General features: G+C 46.9%; 1 protein-coding gene across 5 annotated transcripts in view; it reads left to right on the forward strand.

The window, feature by feature from the left end:
- LHX2 (LIM homeobox 2) overlaps positions 1-24,414 on the forward strand; it is a 34,078-nt gene extending 9,664 nt beyond the window's left edge. For 2 of the 5 annotated variants that reach the window (XM_071454158.1, XM_071454159.1), the window contains exons 2-5: positions 4,813-5,018; positions 5,660-6,042; positions 14,549-14,754; positions 21,181-24,414. In XM_071454158.1, the coding sequence (XP_071310259.1) occupies positions 4,819-5,018; positions 5,660-6,042; positions 14,549-14,754; positions 21,181-21,468 (1,077 nt within the window). In that variant the 5' untranslated portion in view covers positions 4,813-4,818 and the 3' untranslated portion in view covers positions 21,469-24,414. Of the gene's footprint in view, positions 1-1,093; positions 2,086-4,812; positions 5,019-5,659; positions 6,043-14,548; positions 14,755-21,180 lie in introns of those variants that run through there. The other 3 variants (XM_071454155.1, XM_071454156.1, XM_071454160.1) reach the window with 3 other exon arrangements.
- Positions 24,415-26,602: the final 2,188 nt, after the last annotated feature.

Raw genomic sequence — 26,602 nt, forward strand, 5'->3', positions numbered from 1 at the left:
GGATAGTTCCCACAGATGCCAAATTAGCTTGCATTCTGTATGGTTTCTTGAGGGGTCTTGTGGCTATTTCATATGCATTTCTACAAGAGACACTTTGTTCTCCTCTGTGACATGCAAATGACTTTAACTACTCAGAGCAATCCCAACAGAAAGATGATAAAAAGCATCAATTATTGTAAGAATGGAATGTATAAACCCAGCAAAGTTGGGCTATAAACAGAAGAATTCCAGTTTTAGCAAGGATAATGTTAACTGCACTACACCTGTAAGAGGCAAATGGCTCTGTCAGAAAACAACACCTGATGGCAATGAGCAGAGTGATGTAATAATTCATAGTCACGGATGAGGCAGCGCGTCTCATGATCTCAGATGTGCAGTCACATTTACCTTCCGTTGTGCTACCTTTGCTAACATAATTAGAAGTGCGATATTTGACATCTTTAATACTAATTAGTCCTTCCTTACTACCCACCTCCTGGATAAATATTTAGACACCATAAACAGTCTCCCTGTGCACTCTTTGTTTTTCCTGGAGAGTTTCTGAAGCTTTTCCTCAAGTTCAGAGACCTTCCTGGCCTGGTTTTCTTACAGACTACTTGGAAATTAGAGATGCAAGAGGCCTCGGTTTGTGGAAGGCTCCACAAACTGGAGTGACTCAAGTTGTCATATTCTAACAGTGAATTTTTTTCATAACGAAGAGTTATTGGGTGCATTCAACTGGTCGTAAATGTTTGGGGTATGGTGAGACGTACTCTAGAACGCCTCCTTCTCGCGCGCTGGAGAAGTTGTGCCCCGCAGCCTCTCCGGCGCGCCATGGCCCGACGCGTCGCCGACGGTCACCGGGCGACAAACGCCGAGGTCCGCGAGGGGCCGGGCCGCTCCCGAGCCCGCGCAGCGAGCGGGACGCGGCAGCGCTGGCGGTGCGCGGGGCCAGCGCGGGGACAGCGCGGGGACAGCGCGGGGACAGCGCGGGGACACCGCCCGGCCCCGAGCACATGCCGGCGGCCCGGGCGCGGCGCAGCCAATGGCGGCGGGGCAGGACATGATGTCAGAGGGGCTGTAGAAAAGGCGCGGAGCCCCGCGCGGTCCCCGCGCTGCAGACGCGCTGCTCGCAGCTCCGCGGCGGCTCCGCTCCGGCTGCGCTCCCGCCCCGGGCCCCGCGGGCCGCGCCGCTTTAAGGACAGAGGGGGGCCGCCAGTGCCCGTCCCATCTGGTGCCCGTCCAACTCTTCCTCCTTCCCCTTGGCTTTTTCTTTTCCCAATGAGCTCCAGCGGGCTGGGGGAGGAGCGGGGGAAGGAGCAAACTTTGCCCCTGAGCTGCCGCCGCTGCCAGCCCTCTGGACTGTGAGTGCGTACGGTGGGCATCCGCCCCAGCCTCCTGCAGCACCAGCCTGCTCTCCGCCTGCTGCGGTCTCCCTCTCCCTTGCTTTCCTCCTCTAAATTTCGCACAGTACGATGTAAGGGGCTTGTCGTAATTTTTTTTTCTTAATTCTTATTTATTTCTCACCGAAGATGGTTTAATTTTTTTTTTTTTATTTCTACTATTTATTAATCCCTCCCAACCGTAAGCCTGCCCAGCCTTCTGCCAGCTGGGCCAGAGCATAAAGCCTGGGACTGCACCTGGGGCAATGAGCCCTGCACTGAAGAAGCCTCCTAGAGAGATGTGCCGGGGCCGCGCAACAGACTAGATCCAAGCCCCGAAGCTTACATCACCAGTTATCCCCTCTCCCGCATCCCCTTCGCCCGCCTTTTCTGCACCCCATTCCTTGAAACCTCGGATCAGTGCCTGCGCCGCGCTCCGGAGAGCTCTGCCGGGGAAAAACCCGGTGCCCAAGGAGAGACGGGGCGGCCGTGCTAGATGCATGGGGGAGGGCTCCGGTTAATGCAAGTTCTGGGCTCCTGCAGGGACCCCGACAACTGTCAGCGGCAACAGCCACTCGGGCCCTCCTCCTCTGCTTCCTCAGCGATGCTTTTCCACAGCCTTTCCGGCTCGGAGATGCACGGGGTCATCGACGAGATGGATCGGAGAACCAAAAGCGAAGCACCGGCCATCAGCTCGGCTATAGACAGGGGAGAGACGGAAACGGTAGGAGCCGAAGGAATGGGAGAGTCATGCACCCCCCTAAACATGCCAAACCCCTCACAGATACAGCTTTTCCCCTAAAATAACAGACTGGGGGGAAGCGTATGCAAAATACTAAATCAGAAGAAAATTAAGCATAAAGGCACCCCAAAAGATGAAATGAAACCGTGGGGAAAGGCATGAAACTGTTAATTATTAATAATATGCATAGTAATAGTAACACTTGGGCGAAATGAACGGTGCTGCTCTTGTGAGAAAACAGATAGACCAGCCTTTTGGTAGCGTCCAAGAACTCCTTCCCTTCCCCCAGCCTGTCCGGCCTTCCAAAGTTTTTAGGAAGAGGCAAAGTGTGGTTTTATACCAGTAACATTTTGGCACAGCAAATTTTTTTGTCTGCAGAATGGAAACACAAACACCAAAGAATCCAATTCTGTGTTATTTTTCAGGTAGGATGCCTTCATGTAGATAGTCTTTATAGCATTTATTTAAGAAGGAAAAAAACAAACACGAGTGTCTTTAAGTTACGGGTTTTTTAAATAGTTTTAATATGTGGGTTTGTAAACATGGCAAACAGAACTAGAAGATATGTCCCAGGAAGACGGATGGATGGGAATTTTTATAACTTTACCACATTTCATCTTGTCTGCTGATGCGTAGACCTTGCATATTAATACATTTAGATAATAAAAAAGATTCATCCATCTAACTAGCATTAAGCTGGCAAAGTGGACGAAATTTTCGAAGTGTCTTAAGTGATTTAACTATTTATGTATACTAATTTTTTTTTAAGAAATTACAATTCTGAAGTGAGATTATCTCGTATGTTTATTAAATGCTGTCTTGTAAACTGATACAGGCATATGCAAGGAAGATCCGTTTTCAGGTTTTCAAACTTCATCCGTATGTGTTCTTTCTTGTAATGTTATATGAAATTTGCTTGAAGGTGACAGTGAGACTATTTAATCTTGAAACATCGTCTGAAGAACGGCCTTTGTACTGGAAGGGTGGGATGCAATTTCTAATCTAAACGGTTTTGGTTTTCTTTTAAAAAGTTGATATTTCTCCGTACAATTACACAACATCCAATATTCTTTGCTGGAATAAATATTGTGGCGCGATAGTTTTATATAACTGTATATAATCTGTATGGATACACGTGTGCATGTAACAAATTGTGGGTTGGAATACTAGATCCTTGAATTCCATTTCTAGACCGCAGAATATTTTTGTTACTAGAAGAGCGAAGTAGAAAAAATCGTTATTTAATTTAAAGTGGATTTACAAGAAACTACTTTGGTTATAAAACGATCCCTACTCGGAGTTCAGTTAATGCCTTAAAGAAACAAGCTACCGGTGGGTTCCTGTGACTAACACCAGTGGAGTGCCAGGGTTTTATTTGTGTGGAGTTCTCCTAGTGGGAATGATGCGGTGCAAACGGGAGCGCTCACAGAGATGGGATTTTGTGATCCCCGCAAGCACAGGATGAAAGCAATGGGTTTGGCATGTGCTGGAAAATCAGCCTCGGTTCCTTTCGATTTCCTCCGATTAGCCGTCTTTGCTTTTGCTTTGCGCGAGGATTTAAGGCTCTAGAGGAGGTAAAAGCAAACAAACAACTTCTCCCCCACCCCGACCCAAAACAAACTGCGTGTTGGGCACAGCTGTAAGGAAACGTTTCGGGTTCTCGTGCACAAGAACAGATCTGCCATGGGCTTTTGTGCAAAGCGGTAAGAGTAAGTTGGGACCGAAGTGGAAAGCAGCATATTGCAAGGTCTGCCCCAGACGCTGCTCCACCCGAGCCTCCTCTCCTCTCCTGAATGCTGTTTTAAGGTGCCTGCTGGAATAAATAAGCATGCTTAAACGGTTCCGATATTTCTCCCTCTTTCTTGTTCGGTAGAAGTTGACAGGATATGGATGAATTTGGGGTTTTTTGAGGGTTTCGACTGGATTGCGATTTGACACTAAACTATTAAATTATATAGGGCTTATATTTAGTTTTATTGCTTCCAAGTTTATCCTAGCATAATCTAATGTGCTCTCTTGGTTTTAACCCGCTCTCATTCCTGCACGTTTCCCACTATTTCGTTTTCCTGATTAAACATTCTGCACCTCGGATTTAGTAACGCTCATCTCCTCCGCAGCTTTATTTACTGATCCCTTTAGCGCTTTGGGTCACAGCAGATCGCGATCCGTGTTGTTTGGAACCAGCTTGCAGAGAGCTGTGTCTGCAGCTCTGTGACTACTGGGGGTTTGATCGTAATTCATTCGGAATTTTATAGCTAGGAAAATACACACACAGACACGCTCCACATACACGCACTCACACAGCATTAACTATGCAGACACTCTCAGTATATCCGTAATTCTAAATTTTAAAATTATCTATCCGTGATTTGCCCTGCTCTATTATTATTGCGCCTGTTTATTGAACAGCGCCTTTTCTTGGTTTGAGACTGGAAAATCCACCAGGAAAAAAAAAGTTCTGGGTCTGGTTTGGACGCCTCCCCTAAAAGCCAGGGTGGTTTTCTGTTTGTCTCGCCCGCTTCCCCGCCTCCTCCCGGGAAGGTGGGATGCGGCGGGACCCTGGGGACCGGGCGGGGTGGCCGGCTCGGAGCCCCCGCTCCTCTGCCAGGGGAGCAGCAGCTCGGCCCCGGCCGGGCAGGGGGAGGGGGAGCCCAGCCGTGCTCAAGAGTTTCTCCCTCTCGCTAACGGTCTGTAATTGTTTTCCCCCAGCAGACCATGCCTTCCATCAGCAGTGACAGGGCTGCCCTGTGCGCCGGCTGCGGGGGTAAAATCTCCGACCGTTATTACCTCCTGGCTGTGGACAAACAGTGGCACATGCGCTGCCTGAAGTGCTGTGAATGTAAACTCAACCTGGAGTCCGAGCTCACCTGCTTCAGCAAGGACGGCAGCATCTACTGCAAGGAGGACTATTACAGGTACAGCCTGCCCTGGCCGCCGGCCGGGGACGGGGCCACTGCCCGCCGCTCCCCCCGCGGAACAGACCCGTCCTGAGGGGACTGCGGAGGGGATCCGTGGGCATGCGTGGGGCAGGCTGCGAGCTCCTGAAGCCTCCCCCTGGGGAGGGAGACTGGCGGTGAGGATGAGTCCCGAGCTGCCGAGAGGGGGACACGGCCCGGGCACGGCTTCCCCCCAGCCTGCTTTGGCTTCTGGGGCCTTCTCCAGGCGTGCCCTGCTCGGCCTCCTGTGCTGGGTGCGGGGCCGGGGCCGCAGCGGGGCCGCTCCTCACCCGCCGCCGGTGCCTCCCGCGGCCCGGGGGTGCGGGCACATTCGCGGGCCCCAGTGTGGGTGCCCGGGGGCCGGTGCCTTTTCCTGGTGGGGTCTGGTGGGGCGGGAGCTGCACTGCGAGGTGGGGAGCGGGACGGAGACTCCCGCGCTTCCGTCCCGGGATGCGCGCACGGCTGGGCTCCGCAAAGGGCCCGGCTTTGTGCCGCTGCCCCGGCCGAGGCCGCCGCTCCGGGGCTCGCGGCTCTTTGCCGCCCTCCGGGCAGAACCGACGAAGGACGGGGTGGGGGGGAATGCGCCTCTCACCGTCTCCTCTGGCCTTTCTGTTTTGCAGGAGGTTTTCGGTGCAGAGATGTGCGAGATGTCACCTGGGGATTTCTGCCTCCGAGATGGTCATGAGGGCCAGGGATTTGGTATATCACTTAAATTGCTTCACTTGCACCACTTGCAACAAGATGCTGACCACTGGCGATCACTTTGGCATGAAGGACAATCTGGTGTACTGCCGCCTCCATTTCGAGACTCTCATCCAGGGGGAGTACCAGGTGCATTTCAATCACTCGGATGTAGCCGCTGGGAAGGGCCCGGCTTTGGGAGCGGGCTCTGCCAACACTTTGGGACTGCCTTATTACAATGGCGTGGGGACTGTCCAGAAGGGGAGACCCAGGAAAAGAAAAAGCCCGGGGCCTGGAGCAGATCTGGCAGCCTACAATGCAGGTAAGAGACCCTTCCCCCAGAACAGTTCAAATGGTCTGTTTCTGTTCATTTCCAAAGGGGGATTTCCGTTTATTTTAGCTTAAACTGTTAATAATAGTTTAGCTGCAGCATAATTATTGAGATCAAGTGCTGTCAAACTGCAATTACAGAAGCTAATATGTTAGCATTTTTCACTTCAGCTGGAAATAAAATGTTTTGAAGCAAGGTCATCTGGTTAAGGGGGGGAAGAAGGGGGAGTGCAGCCTGAAATAAAATCTGGAAACCAGAGATTTTAAGTTAGCACTTCAGAGGCCCGTGAATTTTCTTTAGTGGCTACACTCTAAAGCTGCTGACGGGTGAATTGTTCAGCCCTGTCCTGAGCTCTTGCACCCAAAGCTTTGGAAGGAAAGAGAGAGAGGAAGTGGCCGTTTCCCAAGGGCTGCAGGGCTGGCTGTGCCCGGCCCGGGGCCGCGGGCAGCAGGTGTCTGCGGGCAGCACAGAGCCTGCTCGCTCGGGGGCGAGTTCCGCTGGAGTTCTGTTCATGAGAGGTGACTCGGAGAGGAGTCGGGAAACTCGCAGCATCCCCTCTGCAGGCCCTGCCCCTGGACCGAGCCCAGCGGCAGGAGGAACGGGAGCGAGCCTGGCAGCAGCCGGGGCTCGCTGGATCCAGCAGCAAACTTTCCGACGTGTTTCCTCGTTTAACCTCCCCACCGCCGCAGCACTGTAATTTTACAGGCAAAGGAATTCGAGCAACCTCCTGCCCCCCTCCCCCCCATCCCCGCTCCCCTCTGCCCCTCGCTCCACTTCTCCGTGTGGCTGCCACCAGAACAGCTGCCATCCCGGGGGCTTCCTGCGCTGCTGCTCGTATGCAATGGGGAAAAATGCTCGGACAAAACAAAATCCTTAGCTGTTGGTTTTATTCGAGGACTTGGAGGCGGAGGAGGGCTTCCCCCAGTCCGGCGTTTCCCGAGCCGGGCGCTCGGGCCGTCCCGCCAGACCCTGGCACCGAACTCGTTTCCCTACTTCGTTCTGTGCCTCGGTGCCCTCTGTGCTTCTCCGCTCGTCCCAAACTGTTTCAGACTGTTTTCTCTTCTAACCTGCCTGCTTCGGACGTGTCCCGTAGGGCACAGATTTGCCTTTAACATGTTCATCTTTCCCGGAGAGGGCGTTCGGTAAAGGCCAAGTTTGCTGCGGTTTGTTTCGAGCCGCGTCCCTGCGCGCCCCGACAGCTGCGGGCTGCGCCGGGCGGGCGCTCCGCCTGCGCGGGAGGAGGAGGAGGAACGGCGGGAGGAAGGCGCGGGGGGACACGGAGAAGTGCAGGGGTGGCGAGGAGCTCGGGCTTCGGGCCGGGGGAGGCAGCTCGGGACCGGGGGGCTGCGGCTGTTTTGCGCCCGAAGGGAGTAACAATAGCGACGAAATGGGGTGGTTTGTGCTGAAAACGGCAGGCAGAAAAGGCGCATCTCCAACCGCCAAACGCACCTCGGGAACGAATTTGCCAGCTATTATTGGTTGAACTAATTGCTGAATAATTTGGAAGTAGTGCAAAAAGCAGTAGTAGTCCCAGTGGTGAAGGTTGATGAAAGGTGGATGTAGTGTTCTCGCGAGTAACAGTTCAGCTTTAAAACATGCATAAAATATACATTTTTCCCGTTAAAAAACGTCTCCTTTTCGGAGGGATTAGCTTTTAATTGTCCTTCCGCTGTCTCCCTGTGCAGGGCAGATGTTCAGATTCAAAGGACCTGTAAACCGAATCAGCGGCATCTGTCCTGGATGGGAGCACAGCCCGAGAAAGTCTCACTGCTCCCTGACTTCCTAAATAAACCGCCTTTAACTGCATTTTGAAAAATTCGTTTACAAAATAATTACCGTCTGACTTTTAGTCGTTGTTTAGAGCGTGCTACTGAAACTTTAGAGATCTTCTTTGAGTAACCCTTGGCTTCTTCGCTTAAGCTATTTATCTACTTAACTATTTACTAGACCTATAATCGACTAATTTATGCGGTAATAAGTGCCATTGATCTTGGAAATCAGACTGGGTTACTCGTTGATGTAAAATTCCACAAACGAGTAAATCATTGCAAAGCCTTGGATTTTGTAAGTTTAAAAGATAAGCCATCTAAAAATGTGATAGTTTCTCTTTTTATTTTTAGCGGAACTTGTAATTTCCTTCTCAGAAATGCACTACAAATGCATAATGTTGTCGTCTGAGGGGATCTGTTCCTGGTGATTTGTGTAGAATACTTTGTGTAAATAAATCTACACCCAGAGGTGATGGGAAAAGGGGGACCCATAAACTTGGCAGAGTCGAGACTGAAATAATTTTGTAAATTGCAGCAAACATTCATCTGCAACACGAATTAGACTGACTTTTTTCTTCTTTCTTTTCCTACTTAAACGAGACTCCGTTTGCAGGGGGATGATGGGTTTAGATGTGGATAGAGCCTGACAAGTGGAAAATAGCTTAGAAGGATGCTGAAACTTCAAAAAGACTTCTTTTTCTTTCTTTTCCTTTCTCTCTCTTTTTTTTTCTTTAAGTGTGTTCCTGTGATCATAATTTCCTCCTTCACTTGTTGGAATGGAGTTTGATGGGTTTTTTAGGTCAGTAAATCAATGGCTGAAAGCTTGCTGAACACAGAAGCACCTGTAAAGAATTCTGAATACTCCCTTTGTGAATTAGACCCCAAACCTCCCACAGTCTGCTATGTTTTATTCATTTGTATCTAGTCTGGCTTTAAGACACTAAAATATCCTGGAAAATGACAGATGTATTGCGCAAACTTGGGGCACGACGAGCTGATAAAATACCCATAATCTGTACAAACAGCCAAGATATTAAGAAACACTTCCTTCCTTTGCTAGCAGGAAGATGCCTCGTGCTTCGCTGGGAGGGTGACGGGATATCCAGGCGGGGTGGATGTCCTCGGCGGATGGGGACGGGGCTGAGGGCGGCTTTTTGCCGGGGGAGGCTGCGGAGGCGCCGACCCAGCTCCCGGCAGGGCTCGGGGCAGCGCCGGGGACGCCTGGAGCTGACCCTCCCAAGTGCCTGTGTCAAAAGTGGTTTGGGGGTTTTTTTCCCTGCAAAAATGCGAAAAAGCCTGGAAAGTTTTGAAGAGCGAATCCCTCTTTCCTCCTCGTTTCCCTTGGGACTAAAAGCTCACAAGAAGCTTCCCTGTGACTACTGTGACAGAGCGAGCAGACGGGAATCGCGGCTTAAAGTCGGATGTGTTGCAGAGATTTCCCAGGGAAAATTAGGGCTTACCCCTTCCCCCCTCTCCTCGCTTCTCCCCCTTCTCTGCCTCCTCCCTGGCTGTGGTCACCTTGGGGTCCCCGGGCGCATCTGGCCCCTCCCCAGGGGGCTGGGGCTGGGGTCGGGGCCGGGGCAGGCGCAGGGGCTGGGCTGGGGTCGGAGCCGGGGCAGGGCGCGGGCATCGCTCCCGCCCCGAAGGGCGAGCGGGGCCCCGGGCGCGCCGCGGGCGGCGGCAGGGCCGGGGTCCCTGGGCAGGGCCGGGGTCCCTGGGCAGGGCCGGGGTCCCTGGGCAGCGCCGGGGTCCCTGGGCAGCGCCGGGGTCCCTGGGCAGCCCGGGAGCGGAGCCCGCTGCAGCCCCGCCGCCAGCCCCTTCCCCGGCGGGGCGGGTAGCGCGGAGCCCGGCTCGGCCGGGGCCGCCCGGGTTAATCGCGGCGCTCAGGGACTGACCGCGCACTCGCACCGGCCATTCAGCTCCATTCAGCTGGCTTAATTGAGGGGAAAAGCCCTGGCGGCGGTTCCTCCCGCGGGGCCCGGCCCGGCCGCCCCTCCCGGCCCCTTTGTTCTCCCGCCCCGCAGCCCCGGCCCGGCCGCGCTCCCCCCGGGGGCCGCTGCGGCCGCGGGGCCCGGGCCTTAGGCGGCCCCGGGGGGCACCGGGACGCGCAGCCCCTTTGTCCGAGGCGCCCGGGGAAGGCCGGAGGAAGAGGGCTTCCAATCCTGCTCTCCTCCGTCCTGGCCTTGTGATGCTCGGCCTGGGCTCCTTAAGACTCACTGGCTTTATCTCCTCAGAAACACTTCTTGAAATGTCAAGGTTGAGGCAGCGCTGTTGCGTCTGTTGCTCCATGGCTTGGCAGAGACACTCTCCTCTTAGTGCTGCCAGGCACCTCAGAAGCAGCCAGGGGTACCTTGCCTGCTCCCAGTGCCACAGCTTTACCCTTCTAATGCCTGTGGTGAGAATGTCAGGAATCTGCCTTCTCTATGTGTCTTCTCCTTCCTCCAAAGAGAAAGACTATGTCTGTTCCTGTCCCAAGTACCACTCTGAGGGCTCTGTCTCACCTCTGTCCCCTTGGAGGATAAGGGTACCACAAAGTCCTCTACATGCCCTGACCAAGCAACAAATGCGGCTGCACCCCTGCCTGGTCTAGTTAATCACAAGTTCCCTCTCCAGGCAGCAGGAGGTTAAAACACCCCCTTGACTCCCATTACAGAAGGAAAGGGGTGTATGTTCCTGAGCCACTATTGGGAGATAATGCACACACAACGTGTCTCTTGTTTCATCACTCTTTCAGAATCAGGATTAGTTTTCTTTCTTTTGGCATAATCTAACATGTCAAGCACAAGCTACTAAGAACAAAATTTCCCCCAAAGGAAATTTCTCTTTCTCATCTTCATGTGCCATATCCTTAGCAACCCACTAACTGCTAAGCACACACTTTGCCCGAGTCCCAAGCCATGGGGGGCTCTGGTGATCTGAGGGTGAAGCAATGTTCCCAAGTTCTCCTCCTCTAAGAGACTTTGTTACAAAAGCACCAGCACAGCCTGCTTTATGCTCCTGTTGCTGGGTTTAGGGAGGTGTTATGCATTAATCTGCAAAGGGTGTTTTGGCTACCAACGCCAAAACAAAATGTTTTCCTCTTAGTCTGTAGGGATGTGGTAATGCTGCCTGTGGACATCACCATCCTGTGAGCAGGATGGGCTGAGGGTGTGTGTGCTGCCCCTGCTGCACCAGTGGACAGGGGGAGGGCAGTGCCCTGGCTGTGGGGTCTGGGGAAAGGCACGGGGCCTTAGAAATGTTCTAGGGTCAAAAAAGAGACTTGCACTGCTTCAGAATTTGTTTTATCAAAAAATAGAAGCGAAACACTCATTAATTTAAGGCTCCTCTATTCGACTGGAATTCTACCAATTGTATTTCTGAAATCCCAGCAGGAGCCTGAGATACTGCAATGGAATGGAAATGTTACATATGGATAGTTCAGCAATTCCTTTGGGAGATACACAGGACACCACAAAAGAACAGGAAAGACAGTGCCTGAAAAACAGAGGGTTGCGTGAGGAGCATGTACAGTGTTAGTTTTACACCCTGATGCCTTTTGCAGAAACTCCTCAGCTCTTAAAATCTCCACTTACACCCTTGGCCCGTTCTGTGTATCTGTGCCTGCAACACCCATGGACACTGCAGATTCTGTGAGAGATGCAGATAATATTAGACTGAATAAAATAGCCTGTTGGGGATGGTGCCAGGCACCACAACCAAATACAAGAGGGGAATTGGCACCAGCTAGGACTATTTATGTCATATTGGGTGATGCCTGGGAGTAGCCAAACCACTTGCACAAGACAGCGAACAGCACACGCCCTCGTGCACTTCAAAATCTGTTCTGCAACTTCCATCGTAGACAAGGACATTTTGCCACTCTCAAGTGGTACATGCTTACAGTCACTTTAATACTATTTTTACTCAGTAGAAAATGAGGTAAAATGTTGAGAAATTCCCAGGGTAAGTTGTTCCTTTTCCCATCAGGGTTTGATGAAAAGCTGACACCCTCATTCCATTCTGGGAGGGTTTAGAATCAGTTTTATATCCTTGGATTCCGAGTGTATCTCATTCTCTATGGGACACATTAAAATCCAGCTCCTTGCAGCCCTAGGCTTTGTTTTGTTGCATATTAACAGGAACCAGACCTCAGTCCTGCAGACAGATATTTTGATGCATTTCCTCCTATGTCTGTCTTGTTGTTTCTTGGAGGGTTCAAAAGCCTCTAAGACGATGCACAACGGTCCTTTCCATTACCAATATCTAAAATTCTTTGGGTACATTTTAAAAACAAGCACGATTTGGTTTTACATTTCCATAACAGAATTTTCTGTGAGCATTATTATGTTATTTATCCCCATGCTCTTTATATCAGGAATTGTGGTGATGAAGGAGACTGGAGCACATGCCATGACTCCAGATGGGCAACTAGGTCCCAGATCTTAAACCCAACAAGGTCTGGCTACATCCCAAACAGCTCCATTACTACTCCATTGTTACTCTCTCCCTCGAAGTATCTTACACCTTTTAAATTCAGGTGCTTGCAGGTTTCCATGCTGCAGAAAAACAAGCAGAAATGCTTCTTATGGCCAAAATTTGGCACAAGATCCAGAGGTCTGGAAAGGATTTATACAAATGTATGCACATGCACGCACACACGCACACAGACACTCACATTTCTATATACAGTACCATTTTTTTAGCTACTTTTTAAATTATAGGAGTACAGAAACAGAGGAAAGTTTGAGGCTTTGGACACTTTGGGCATATCTGTTAAACAAATGTGCTTTTGGGCTTGGAGCTGAATTTTTGCAGGCCTCGCTCTGTATTGTGCCACAGCTTTTTAGCAGGTTTTGAAAGGCTGAGGTTTATAAAGCAGCTACTGTAGCTACTGCAAACCTGCTTAGGGAACCTGGATGCATCTTTACTTAGGAATCTGTGCATTTTATTATCCGTGTATTTTTTAAATCTGTTTTTAATACATGCCTGTCAGAATGTGTGTGTTGGGGCTGAGACCCACTGATGGACAATGAATTCAGGTAACATATACAGATAGGTGCATGAGATGTACTCAGTTGCAATTAAACAGCAATAGTGGACAATTGAAAACAAGCCTGCTCCTGTGTTTAAGAAACTTACCAACAATTCCCATTCAAAAGAATTTTTGGTCGTTTTTCTCACACTGTGTAGAACAGAGATAGCAAGTTTTCATTATTTTTAGCATAAAACTTGTAGGAAATGAAGAGGGACTTGTAGATATTTGGACAGGAAAAGCTAATTAACAACAGTTTGTCAATGCTAATTTTCAGTTATATTCCTAATTTTATATTGGGTTTAAGCTCGGTTCTTAATGTTATTTTAAGAGGGTTTCTATGGTTTGCTGTATGCACAAATAAATGAAAAACTACTTTTGGTCTACAAGATTATTCTGCTTGGCATTCAATATTTAATACTTCTTGATACTTTTTACAGTGTTCTTTTCTCACAGACCTTCTTCTTGAGCTTGATTTCTGCACGTGTATCAAACAGGGTCATTCCTCGATTTCAAAAAGATATGGCAGAAATTACAATTCAAACTAGTATTTGCAAACACTTTTTAAAAAAATTGAAATATAAACATATAAATAATTAAAAAGATTTTTCATTTGGCATGCCAGTGAATACGTTGTATTAACAGCTTTATTTCTTTAGCTAGTCAGATTATAGTCATAATTTGCTGTCTGGTAGCCACAAACTTTATTTCTTTTATAGTGTTTCATTTAATGGTCTCCCTTGTACTCTACAGGGTTTAGTTTGATGGAGGAAATAATTATGATTTTAACTAGTCTGTTCCATTGAGATTTAACTGGAGTGTATTGTGCAGCTCTCTTTGTGTGTTCCAGTGCAATTGATGGTGATACCAAGAACAGTAAAACCCTTTACAGAGCTGAGGACAGCTACTGTCCTCCCATAGAAAGTGGAGGAAAAGTTCTGTGGAGGTGGAGCAGAGGGGAAAGGAAACAGAGCTGACATTTTAAAAGCCACAGAGGGGAAGGGCAGGGTCCTTGCAGGCTGGTTACTGTGAGGGAATGGCTGGAAGGTGCAGGAATATGATCCAGCTGTGCCCAGGTGGGCAAGAGGCCAATGGCCCCTGGGCTGTGCTCACCCCAGTGCTGGCACTGTTGGGGCACCTCCAGGGCTGGGGGCAGCTCTGGGCCACTCGTGGCAGGAGGGACACTGAGGGGCTGCTGTGTCCAGGGCAGGGAATGGAGCCCCAGAACGGAGAGGCTGAGGGAGCTGGGCAGGGACTCAGCCTGGAGCAAAGGAGGCTCAGGAGGCCCTTGTGGCTCTGCACAGCTCCTGCCAGGAGGGCACAGCCAGGGGGGTCAGGCTCTGCTCCAGGGAACAGGGACAGCAGCAGAGGGAACGGCCTCAGGCTGGGCCAGGGAAGGGTCAGGGTGGATGTCAGGAAACTTCCCCAAAAGCAGAGGTGAAGCCCCTGTCCTTGGAGGGACCTCAAAGCCACGTGGATGTGGCACTTGGGGACACGGCTTAGTGGTGGCCTTGGCAGTGCTGTGTTAATGGCAGGACACAATGACCTCAGAGGGCTTTTCCAAAGGAAACTGCTCTACAAATCCATGAAATGGAGCAAAGGCAGGCAGGGCTTGTGCCAGTACGTGCTGTGGTGTGTCATTTTAACTCGGGGAAATCGACACCCTACTGGCTGTGGAGCAAGAGATTCACAGGTCTTTTCCTCCTGTTGCCTTAAGCTTTAAGCTGCAATGAGAACGATGGTGACCACCTGGACAGAGACCAGCAGTACCCCAGCAGTCAGAAAACCAAGCGCATGAGGACGTCCTTCAAACACCACCAGCTGCGGACAATGAAGTCGTACTTTGCTATTAACCACAACCCTGATGCCAAGGACTTGAAACAGCTAGCTCAGAAAACTGGCCTCACCAAAAGAGTTCTTCAGGTAAGAGCCGTCTTTTGCTTGGAAAGTAATCAAAATACCAGTTTCATATTAAAAAAGCCATGGCTTTTGCTGCTTTTCAAGATATCCTTAATAATTTGTATCTTCTCTGAGACAAAGTTAATTCCTAGAAAGTATGAGAAGAGTTATTTCTTTTCAGTTTCTGTCAAGCAGATCACTTGGGTTCTAAATTTAATGAGAATTGTGAAGGTTTGGGGCCCTGTTTGTTTTCATGGAGTTCTTTAATTCTGGTGCATGTTTTAGCTTCCAGGCTGCTGTACAAAAAAAGTGACTTATTCTAGTTAGTGTGCTCACTGTACATAGAGAGCTTTTAGTTTAGAAATTCAGAAAACATGTCAATGCTTACCTTTGTTAGAAATTAATAAACAGTTTGAATTCATTTTATCAGGATAAGGAGGAGGGTTTTTGTTAATAACTGAAGTGGACGTAAATTAAATTTTTCAAAAACTTTTACTCATAGTTTAGTAACTTAGAATGAAATGAAACTGCATTTTAAAAGTACTTTTTCTTGCTCATGGGAACACACTCCATTTGAGCTATTGTGGGAAGGAAAGGGAACAGTATTAGTTGATTCAGCTGCATTTTAATTTATGGTTCTAACTCAAGAAGTCAATTTTAATGAGCACTTACCCAAATGCCTGTACCTGGAGATAAACTTGGGCATATAGGAGCCATGGCATTCCAGGATTTATTGCTGAAATTTTTAAATGGGTCTTAATTGTAGAAAAAGGATTTGTGACCTTCCTAGAGACAGGTAGGGCTGCGAGCCCCATCCTGGGAAGCATCGTGGACAGCTCACAAGTCACAGGCAAGTGGAGGGCAGGAGACAACTACTGAGGAGAACTGAATTCACTGGAGGGATCCTGAGCTTTCAGAGCTAACACCTGCCAGAAGAAGGAACAAAGGTTTTGTAGGCTTCCCAGTAAATGACAAACTGTACGTAACGACTTCTCATGGCTATGTCCTCACAGCTGGATTGGGTTTGTTTTTCTGAGCCTGATTTGCTGTGCAGGAACGGATTCATTCCTCTGGCAGAGTGAACATCCCAGCACCCGATGTGGTGTCTCACAGCAACTGTCCTTAAACCACAACATGGCTGAAGTCATCACTGCATTGGTCTCTCCCTAGACTGACCCTTCTCCTCTGTTTTACCCTCAGAATTTAGAGACTTTGGTAGTACCAATTCACACCTGAATTACCTGAGAAACAGCACATCAGTGTCTAGAAGTGTCTTTATCTCAATTATCTTTCTGTTCTCTCTTGTCCCTCCACGCCAACTTTGATTTCCATCCCACCCTTCTCTTTTCACTGAATGGGTCTTTCCTTGCATCTTTTTTCCAGTTTATTGTCTCTGTTTCTTCCTATTCAGAACATATTTCCTTGTCTCCAAAATTGGACTTCACCCCATTACTCTTCTGTTCCTCTTTCAGTTTCTTCCTTGCTTCACTGCTTCTTCATTTCATTTTACACATCACAATTTGCAGCTTTAAGGTGCTTTGTGGTTCTTCTTTTGTTTGTTGCAGAACTTTACAATTCCACCAAAGTTTTGTTATCATTTTGGTATTTGGTGTTTCACTTCTTTTACTTTCAGAGTTAAATACTCCTTTATGTCCAGACTCCTTTAGCTGCAGTTGGTGGTGAGGATGGCTCCCTGAGCATGATGCTGTTGGGGGCAGTTCTAGAAAATGGAGTGACACTTTGTCTGGTATCACTTGAGTTTTCCCGCCTCTTATGAGCACTCTCTAGTCATGGATGTTTTGTTTGAGAATTTATTTGGGCCATGAGTACACAAACTTGTATTTTGTATGTTTCAGAACCTTTCTGCCCAGTTGGTTTATCTCTGCCTGTGAGTGACAATAAAGTTCACATCAATGAGTTTTAGGGTTGCTCTTTGCTGGGAAAACTCACCATGATGTTGGTTACTGAGACAGTGTCACTTGTTAATTCTTTGGAGCCAGAGGCTGGCATCCATCTGTGTCACTGATTGAACACAAAGTGACTCACTGGCACTATTGATGGAAAGCAGCACCATTAGCACCAGCCTGTCCCACACCCAAGGTGTTTGCAGGTGTAGGGGCACACCTGCCAGGAGCCAGAGCTCTGCCACACTCCCCAGCAGGTGTTTGTGAGCTCTGGGACTTTCTGTGTGCTCAGATCTCCATTCAGCTGGTGAGGGATCCCGGCTCTGTGGACACATTTCATAGAATTTATTCTGAGAGGAAGTGCAGGGAGCAGATCAGGAGAAAGGTGTACTTCCTAAACACACAGAACTGAGCTCCTGGTGATTTAGGGAACAGCAGCAGTGCCCTTGCTGTAGAGACAGCCCCACATGTCGTGTAATGAGGGGACTTTGTAGAGGAGCAGAGAATTTGAGGATTTTCTAAATGTTCTGTGATACTGGAGTTGGAAGCCCTGACTGGTGTCTTTGCTTTATATACAGTTTGTCTCCAGCTGCACATGTCCAGTGGTGGGATGGCCTGGAAATGTAACCTGCTTCTCAGAATGCATTTCCTTCAATGTCTTTGTAATGCACACTCAAAGTAGCCACATTCAAACACAGCAAACTTATTTATGTTTTTAACACCTATTTTTATTTTGTTTCCTTCCAATTGAAGTTTACATTCACAATTTAATTTATATCTTATACTGCAGCTGAGGAACATAAGCCTTTTATTGTAAGTTATCATTAGTAATTAACGGCCCCAGCTAATTGAGCTAACTAACGTAACTGGCATAAATGCTGCTCTCTGGGGAACTGACCTTTCTGTCTGTGAGTTCAGAAAAGGAAGGTGAAGGTAGATAGCCCTGAGGAGGTGTGATGTGCTAGCTGTAGGTATGTACCTCTTCTTTCCCCAGGTGTATTCTTATCTGGAATAAGATTATCCACAGCCTAAGCACTTCAGGAACATAAAGCATCATTTTTCAGTGTGTGTCTTGTACACCACTTATTTTTTCTTGAATCAGTCCCCAGTAAAGTCACTCCCAGAATCCTACAGAAATCACCGCATGCATTTGGACTCTGCTGGTCCAGTTTCCAGTAGTAAACAAGGCTAAAATATTTCCATCCCATGGAGGGACCTATGCTGCCCTTTAGTGAAGGTTTGCTTTAGGCTGCAGGCTCTTCCTGAGCCCCCATTCATTAAACATCTCCTTGAACAGTTATTAATTACAGCAGAGTCATCACAATGTGTGTGCAGTTAGTGAACATAGTCTGCTTTGTGGTGTTACATCCTCTATCTACATCCTCCACTTACTAAGTGAAATTCAGAGAACCTAAATGTCTCCAGGTAGCTGTGTGAATGAGCAAAATTGGTTTAAAATTTTGTTTTTAGCAGAAGCTGTTCACACAGCTAATATGTAACAGATGCAGCAATGGAGGTGTTACAAACCAGAATATAAAGTCATCTAAGGTGATGATCCCATTAACTTCAGTATCCAAATCCCTCACAACACTTAGTGTGTTTATTTTCAACACTCCCTTATCATATGGAGATGTTATTTCATTCCGATTTGACTTGGTAGAGACAAAGAATTTGCTGCCCAGATCACTGAAGAGGGAGTGCAATCTTTTCCCCTCAGTAAATATAATTCTGCCCAAGTGCTGAGTGCCCACTCCACTCACCGGAGTGTGGCAGCAGCAGTGGTGGGTCTTGCAGCTGCTTTTCATTTTCCACTGGCAGTTTTGGGCTGTATCTTCCCCTTTGATTTGAAATAGCTCAGCCTTGTACTGATACAGTTGGACAGAAACCCACTAAATACTTCCCAATGATTTTGTTTATTCCTCAGTCCTGAAGGAATTGTGTAATTGATGTGAGATAAGTCCTTCTGGAAGGATTCTTCCAGTTCTGTGTGTCTGGGTGGTTGTTTCTGCCATGCCCTTCCAGGTGCACGGCATGAGCTGCCCATGGGAGCCCTGGGAGCAGCCCCAGGAACAGCCCTGGGAGCAGCCCCACGGGCAGGGGAACAGCCCCAGGAACAGCCCCACGGGCAGGGGAACAGCCCTGGGAACAGCCCCAGGAACAGCCCCACGGGCAGGGGAACAGCCCTGGGAACAGCCCCAGGAACAGCCCCACGGGCAGGGGAACAGCCCCAGGAACAGCCCTGGGAGCAGCCCCACGGGCAGGGGAACAGCCCCAGGAACAGCCCTGCTCCTCTCTCACCACTCTCTAACACAAAGGCTTTGCTGAGGATGTCAGACTTAAAGCACATGCCAGAATGTCCATTATTTCCACTATGGTGGGAATAATGATATCCCTTCTATCATAAGACAAGGTGTTTTTAGAATTCAAATAATTGGATGTATTTTCAGTAATAATACAAATATTTATTATTATACAATTTTAAAGAGCCTTGTAACCATTAGCTGATTAACCTTGACAATATTCCAGTGGGGAAGGAAGTAAAAGCAGTCATATAATCTCTATTTTCAGATAATACTTGCAGGATTATATGATATTTCCATGTCTAACACGAATTGCCACTAATAAAGAGACAATGAACCATGTGCAGCTCCTGAAAGCAGTATGGCTGGTCATTGGTAAGGGCAGCTGAGCTCAGGTTTTCATGAGAGTGGAAGATGAAGGGAAATCCATAAACACCAGGAATCTTTCTCACTTTATGTACTACACGTTTCCAGAGAATACCACAGAGCCTCTTGCCCTGGTAAGGTGAAGGAGCAGCTGGACATTTAGGAGAGTGTCATGTTTCCCATATTTGGGACTACTGAATATAAAAATATGGGTATTTTAATGAACATAAGTGTGAAATTGTGCAGAAGTAGGTGTATCTACAGCTGGCCAACTGGTTTGTCTGTTCTGTTTTAATTATGCCATGGCTACATGAACACACACAGCGACAGCGGCCAGCTCCAAACTCCATTTCACAGCTCTTATCCTTTATACAGTTGCCAGAAGATATTTTAAAGAAACCAACCACTAAATTCTTTTGTGGAACAAGTAGAAATGATTTCTACCTGAAAGGTAAAAAGTCCTATGAGAGTTCCAGTTGCTGTTTTTGCTGTTCCTGAGCAGTTGGTGCTTGAGCCTTTGTGGTTTAAGTGACCAGAACAAAGTGCTCGGCTTCACCCACAGCCCCTGCACACGAGGGACTCTGAGCAGCCCCACGAGAGGAACTGCTTGGGAACCTGTCAGGCAAAAACATCACTTTGGGCTTTGCCCCTTTTTGACCACGTTGCTGGTCTGTAGCAGGGTCACTGCTCTACTGGACTCTGATAAAATCATGGGAATATTTTCACTTGTGCTGGTTTAAGAGAACTTTTGTATATGAAACTGATAAACAGCCTTTAAATGAGGTGTTTTAACAAAGCAAATGGCAACATAAACTGGTCTAAAATACTGAGCTTTCAGAAAGAAGGACCTGTAGGGATCTGATTTATGCATGGCCCTTGAATTTGTGCCTGAGGATTATTTCCTTGTGGCATTCCCTGAAGAGAGCGTGAGAGACAGGGTGTGCACATTAAAGACCTTTGGCTGGGGGAGAAAGCTTTTCAAGGCAGGAAGAGTGCTCGATAGGGAGAATTTGGATCTGGAGCATCCCTAGACGTGAGGAAAGGAGGAGAGAAGTGAAGCAGCCGAGGCAGGTCCGTCAGCTGGGACTGCGTGGGAGCACCGCCAGCTCCGCCCGCCTTCCTGGGGCCCTCCTTCTCTCCTTCCTTCCTTCCCTCCTTCCCTCCTTCTCTCCTTCCTTCCTTCCCTCCTTCCCTCCTTCCCTCCTTCTCTCCTTCCCTCCCTCCCTCCTTCCCTCCTTCCCTCCTTCCCTCCTTCCCTCCCGGCACTCGGCTCCGAGCCCTGAAAACATTTGATAAAGGAAACAGGTGTAGGCAAAGGAAGCCGGAGCATTTGAGCAAGAATAAGAGAAGAGCAAGAAAGAAGGCGAGTCCTTTGCAAAGAGGGGAGCACTGCAGGCATGTGAGGGAGCTCCTGGGGCAGCAGGAGCCCCTGGGAAGGCAGAGTGCCCTGGGCTGTGCCAGCAGCACTTTGCTGGGACATGGATGTGAGGTACAAGGGGGGAAGCTCCTGATTTTGTGCTCATCAGGTGCGTGGTGTTGGCCTCACCCAGCCCAATGCTGCTGGCGTCGAGGGCTCTCGAGGATTCTGCATGCTGCCAAATTTCTGAGCATCCTTTCACACACCTTGTGCAGTCAGCTCAGCCTGCCAGCCTCCATGCTCAGCCCGCTGCTGGCCCGGGCACTCTGCTTGCAGGGATGCAAGGACAGGAAGAAGGAATATTCTGCAAGCAGAGGCCATTTCTCATGGCTAGAACTACTGCTATCTGTTACCAGTAAAAACATCTTCCCAATTCCAGCATTGATGAATTTGTGAATATGCTTTTGCATTTTTAAACTCTGCAGGTCTTTAAATGCTGCCCTGTTATATTAAACTGTTTCAGGTTTGGTTTCAAAATGCTCGAGCCAAATTCAGACGGAACCTCTTACGTCAAGAAAACACAGGGGTGGATAAGACTTCAGACTCAACCCTCCAAGCAGGGACCCCATCAGGTCCTGCCTCAGAAATATCCAATGCCTCCATGAGTCCATCCAGCACTCCCACTACTTTAACAGACTTGACTAACCCCACTATGCCAACTGTGACGTCGGTCCTGACATCAGTGCCCGGAAGTCTTGAGGTTCATGAATCTCAAAGTCCTTCACAGACAACTCTTACAAATCTTTTCTGATGACTCTTTCTTAATAATTTCTTTAAAAAAGAAATTATTCTTAGCTGAAATTCCAAGTGTATTTTAATAGAGGCTTTGAGCAACTGACTAACCACAATTAGGATCTCTCCTAAAAAACAGAAGGAAATGTAGTGTTCTGGTATTATGGAGTATGGACTGAAGAATAACTTGGAAGATCTATTGCAACACAACATTTGTGTAACTGTACAGTTTTGTGGACTGAGCAAGGGAAACAGCAATTAATTTAAGTTGGCTAAAGCTTCTGTATTTTCAAAGACTGCCATGTGCCTTATATACTGTTTTATCTACATTCTTTGGATTCCATGTCCACTTCTCTCTTTTTCTCTCTGTATATTTATGACCAGGGCAAAAAATGTTAAAGAGTTTGTTACTTTGAATAGTCCTAAGCCTTTCATTGGTTGCTTTGTTGTTTTAGAATTTTAAGGTCGAAGTCTGTTCGAATACCAGAATTTGTAAAATCTAACCAGTAATAAAACCACTTATGGAAACTACTTGGTAACGGCTGCAGTTACATTTAACATTAGTGTCACAATCCAGGTAGGCTGACTGGATCTAAAAAGGTTAGAAAAATGCACTTCAAACACAGTGTCTGCCTAGGAAAACCCCTAAATGTGATGTACACATTCCTCTGGTTCCCAAAGTATTTATGGGTGAGAAATCCAGCTTGTACAACAGTCTAGGTACCTTCATTGTAGAGAAATAATGTTAGTTGCAGGTAGAAGTTATCTGATAATGTTAAAACTCAAGTAGAAGAACTATGGTTCATTTTGCCACGTGAAGGACGCCTGACTTTGGCCAGCATGCATGAATCTTGCATGAATCTTGCTTTTGTGCAAGGTGTGGCTTGTCCCATGTCCTGGGGGCCAGCGGGGCCCCACGGCTCTGCGGCCACAGCTGCTCCATCACCAAGGTGGACACTGGGAGAGCTTTGCCCTAGGAAAGAGGCTGAAGTATTTCAGGTTATTTTACAACACCGGTGGGCAAAGTTGAGGCAAAATTATGTTTTATAAAGTCACAGCCTTACGTTTTTTGTAATGTTTTGAAGGAATAAAAAGCCAAGGAAGAATATATTATTGACACTAAAAGTGGTTATTCCTTTAATGATTATGGACCTTTCAACACAATTGAATTCCTTCTCCCCAAAAATCTCTGCAGAATAGAACTCATATTTTGAGTTTTTTTCCTATTGTTTTTAAAATTGCTTTTCTGTAATAAAAGAAATACCTCAGCAAAGTTTAAATATGTATAAGAACGAGTCTACAGATGCTGTTTGCCCAGTAGGTTTAGAGGTTTGGAGTGGTACATAAGATGCAGATGGTTGTTCCTTTTCAAACCTGTTCCAATCAGTTCTTTCAGTCAGATGTTGGGTTGTACTGGCCAGCTCTCTAAAACTAATCCCTCATTCCCATTGGATCAGAATTGCTAAAAGATTATTCTAAATAAACAGCAAGATAGATGCCAAGATTTGTGTTCTTTGCCCTTCTCAGGGCATTGAAAATGATTTTGTAGGCTGGACTTTTTCCGAACAGTGTTCTGGTTTTAAAAACGCTACATTTATTCACCTTTCCAAGCTGCAAATTTGCTGTTCTTGTGCAAGCCAAATTCCTATCAAGATCAGGGAGAGATTTCAGAGTATGAGGACTGTGGGACAGAAAAGCTGACATAATTGGGTCATTTATTAACCTTTTTAACACTTCAGCTTAAAAAACCCCAGAGGTGAGCTATGGGCAAAGCAGGACAGTCCTCAAAGCTGGGAATTAGCTGAGATCTGTGAGAGGGATTGGGCTCTGGTCACCAACCCACGGCTGCCAGGGTCTGCTGAGTTGATGCACAGTGATGAGACATTAAAAAAGGTGGTTTGTGTTGAATTTATAAATGTTACAGGTTTATCCAGGACATTTTTCCTCGTGATCCAAATGTCTGATAAGGATGTTGTGCTGGTTGGTGGACTGTAACAGGTACATATCTGCCTTTCAAAGCTGTTCTGACACGGACATTCTGCTCTTTGTAACATTTTGTTCATTGTCAATCACTTTGGAGATTTTTTTTTTTTTTTACATGGTAAGCTGGATCTTTTCTTGATTTAAAAGGCAATTTTGGTCCACTGTTAAATGGTTACAGCCCATAATTAAAACCCTGTGTATTAACCTGTGAACAGTTTAAAAATACTGAATCCTGAAATCTGAAGTGTTACGGCAAATGTAGCAGAGAACAATCCCAATGGTTCTTTCAAATTGTACTGCTATTATTTGTGATCTTGTATCTTAACTACCTGAATCCATGTGGATGGAAATACCTTTCAAACCAATTATCAATATTGCCTTTTCAAACACCTGACCTTCACGAAGGGGAGTACTCTCATGTTAATCTTATCTGAAACCTATACAAGACAATTAGAGAAATTGTCTGGTTTGATCAAATCAGGGATTTTGCATATAAATAAGAGACAATATTCTATGTAGGGTCTTTATGTAGGTGCATTAGGATTCACTCTGGCTCCAATGACCTATGTTGTCCCCATGACTGTTTCAATCCTGTGGTATTGTTTGGTTGTTTAGAGCTTGTTGGTTTTGAATGCTGTACATTTTTTTACTACTGCAATCCTAATGTTTCTTCACATTCTTGTACAGTTCCACATTTGATGTATTAGTCTGAAATTCTGTTAAAAACATGAACAAAAATGGAAATGATATTTCTTTGGAAGTGTATTTTTACTGTATATCTAATTTGAACTAGTTGAACATACTTCTTTACATTTTGCATGATAGGTGTGTAGTTCATTTTTTAAATATGAAAGAGACTTAAAAGTAACTTAGAACAAGAATATAATGAAACTATACAAATATGGAAATACATACAATGATTTGCTACTTTTTGACTCAAGAAGCTTTTTGAAATACATTTTACCTAGTTTATTTAAGACAATGCAGATATTCTGTCTCTGAGTTCATACATAATACAGAATAAGAGGAGATTATGTGCTAGAAAAACTTTCAGGTCACCTTGGTACTCACCAACACACTGGATTATTCTTGTCAAACAGACAATGGAAAATGTATTTTAAGAATGCTGAATATATTTTGATCTACAGCAGAGAGGGACGGGATGGCTGCAAGTGATATATAATCACAGCTTAAAATTTATTGACTCTATTAATGGCTACCTTTCATAAAACTTAATTTTTTATTCAAATCATCTAAGTTGGGGAAGAGAAGACCAAGGATCATTATACTAATGAAGAAGCTGAATGTGTGCCCTGGAAGCAAAAGTCAATTTATCAAACACACTATGGATGCAGAAGGAGCCTCCAAGATATTTTGGTTTTCAAGCTACCTTTTCCTCCTGGCTGTTTAAAAACCCCACATAATTAGGCTGCTTTCCTATAAGTGTTTGCTCTTTTTTGTCTTAGGCACCTGTAAGAACAGTCTTCATCTAAAAGAAAGGGAGAAAAAGACACAAATCAAACCAAGAACCAGGCTCCGTACTTGGGTGTGAGGACTCAGGTGGAGTTTCTCCTGCTCCCACAGGGATTTACCCCTTCTGAGTCAGGAGGATTTATTCCATCCCTGGCAGTAACAAATTTGTGTCTGGCTGAAATCAGCCTGTGAAGGGGGTGGCCTGTGCCTCTCTGAGGTCCCTCTCACCGGCTCTGGCACAGGCTGAAGGTGAAACACAGCCACACACAGTGGGGAGCACAGCCCAAACAAATTCCTGCCAGCACCAGGCCTGTCCATGGCAGGGACACAGAGCCCAGCCCAAAAACCACTTCCACTGAAGCAGCAAATACCGACAGGCCTAACAGATAGAAATTTATATTTCTGCCATTTCTGCTGCAATTGTACTCTCCCCCCAGCCTTTCAGACTCATTAAACACATGCTCCACACCACCATTCCACCCAGGAAAACCAGAGCTGAGCTGGACCAGGGCCATGAGAGGCATTTATCAATTCAACAATTCTTTTTCTCAAGGACTGGGTAAAAAGATACACCTGGCATTTAATGGATTTCTTCTCAGATAAGAATTAAGTTAGCAGTTCTTTCTGGCCTAATAACTGGATTTTTGTAGCCAGTAAATATTTTTTGGGTTTTAATTTGAGCAAAATATAGTACTCAAAATACACAACCTGCTATCAGTAAATTCAGACCTTGCAATATCATTTATTGTACTAATGCGTAACACTGTGCAAATTATTATTTCTGCAGAAAACCACTTCTGTGCAAATTCTTCTTTGCTCTGTAGAAGGCATGGCTCTGCACATGTATTTACACAGCTTGTTTACATGCCACTGTATCAATTTATTACATTGTAAAATTCAGTACTTACCAGGAAGTTACACTTTTTCAACAACATCTAGAAAAAAGGAAATAATTAAGCTTTTTGTTAAAGAAAGAAACCTTTCCCCTGCATGGTTCAGCCCAGCAGCCATGGGGGGGAAGAAAGCAACCAAAACAAGAGGGACACAAATATTTAGAAAGCGTGACTTCACTCTCTGGGGATCTGTTTTAATTGATAAATCTCAGTGATGCCTCTCTCCAGTGCACCCACATCCAGGGTGGTTGGTGCTGGAAAGCCACACTGGATCTGCAGCACTGCAAACACTGAAACCACCACGTGTTCTTCCTGCAGTGACACCAAACTGCTGGGGCTGTTATCTGCCCATGGCACAGTCATTACTGTGAATATAACACTCCTTAGTTACTACCCAAAACCAGTGAGAAGATCTTCAGGCTTTGGTAATTCAGTGTTCCTAGAAAAGGGTGTTGATTTTCCATGGGCATATTGGTCCAACACAGAGGGCAGTGGTAAGGAGCTCTAACCCATGGACTGTTTGTGCTGGCTGAAGGCTGCAGCAGACAGCCAGGGATGAATCCTTCCCTCCACAGAGCTCACCCCACATCCTCCCAGTGCCTCTCCAGGCACAGATCATACCAGCTCTCCTTGATGGCTGAAGGAAGGAATGAGTCCAGGGGACATATTCATGCTCTTATCAGAGTGCACAGGTCCCAGATATTCTTTCCTGATTGCAGCCTCCAGCCCACAGAAACTGCATTCTCACCAACTATTTCTTTTGCTTTGCCACGTAATTTCCTTGTAATTTCATTTTTGCTGTCC

The sequence above is a fragment of the Agelaius tricolor genome, unplaced genomic scaffold (genome assembly GCF_023055355.1).
Source record: "Agelaius tricolor isolate 1412-34295 unplaced genomic scaffold, bAgeTri1.0.p SCAF_38, whole genome shotgun sequence".
Taxonomy (NCBI): domain Eukaryota; kingdom Metazoa; phylum Chordata; class Aves; order Passeriformes; family Icteridae; genus Agelaius; species Agelaius tricolor.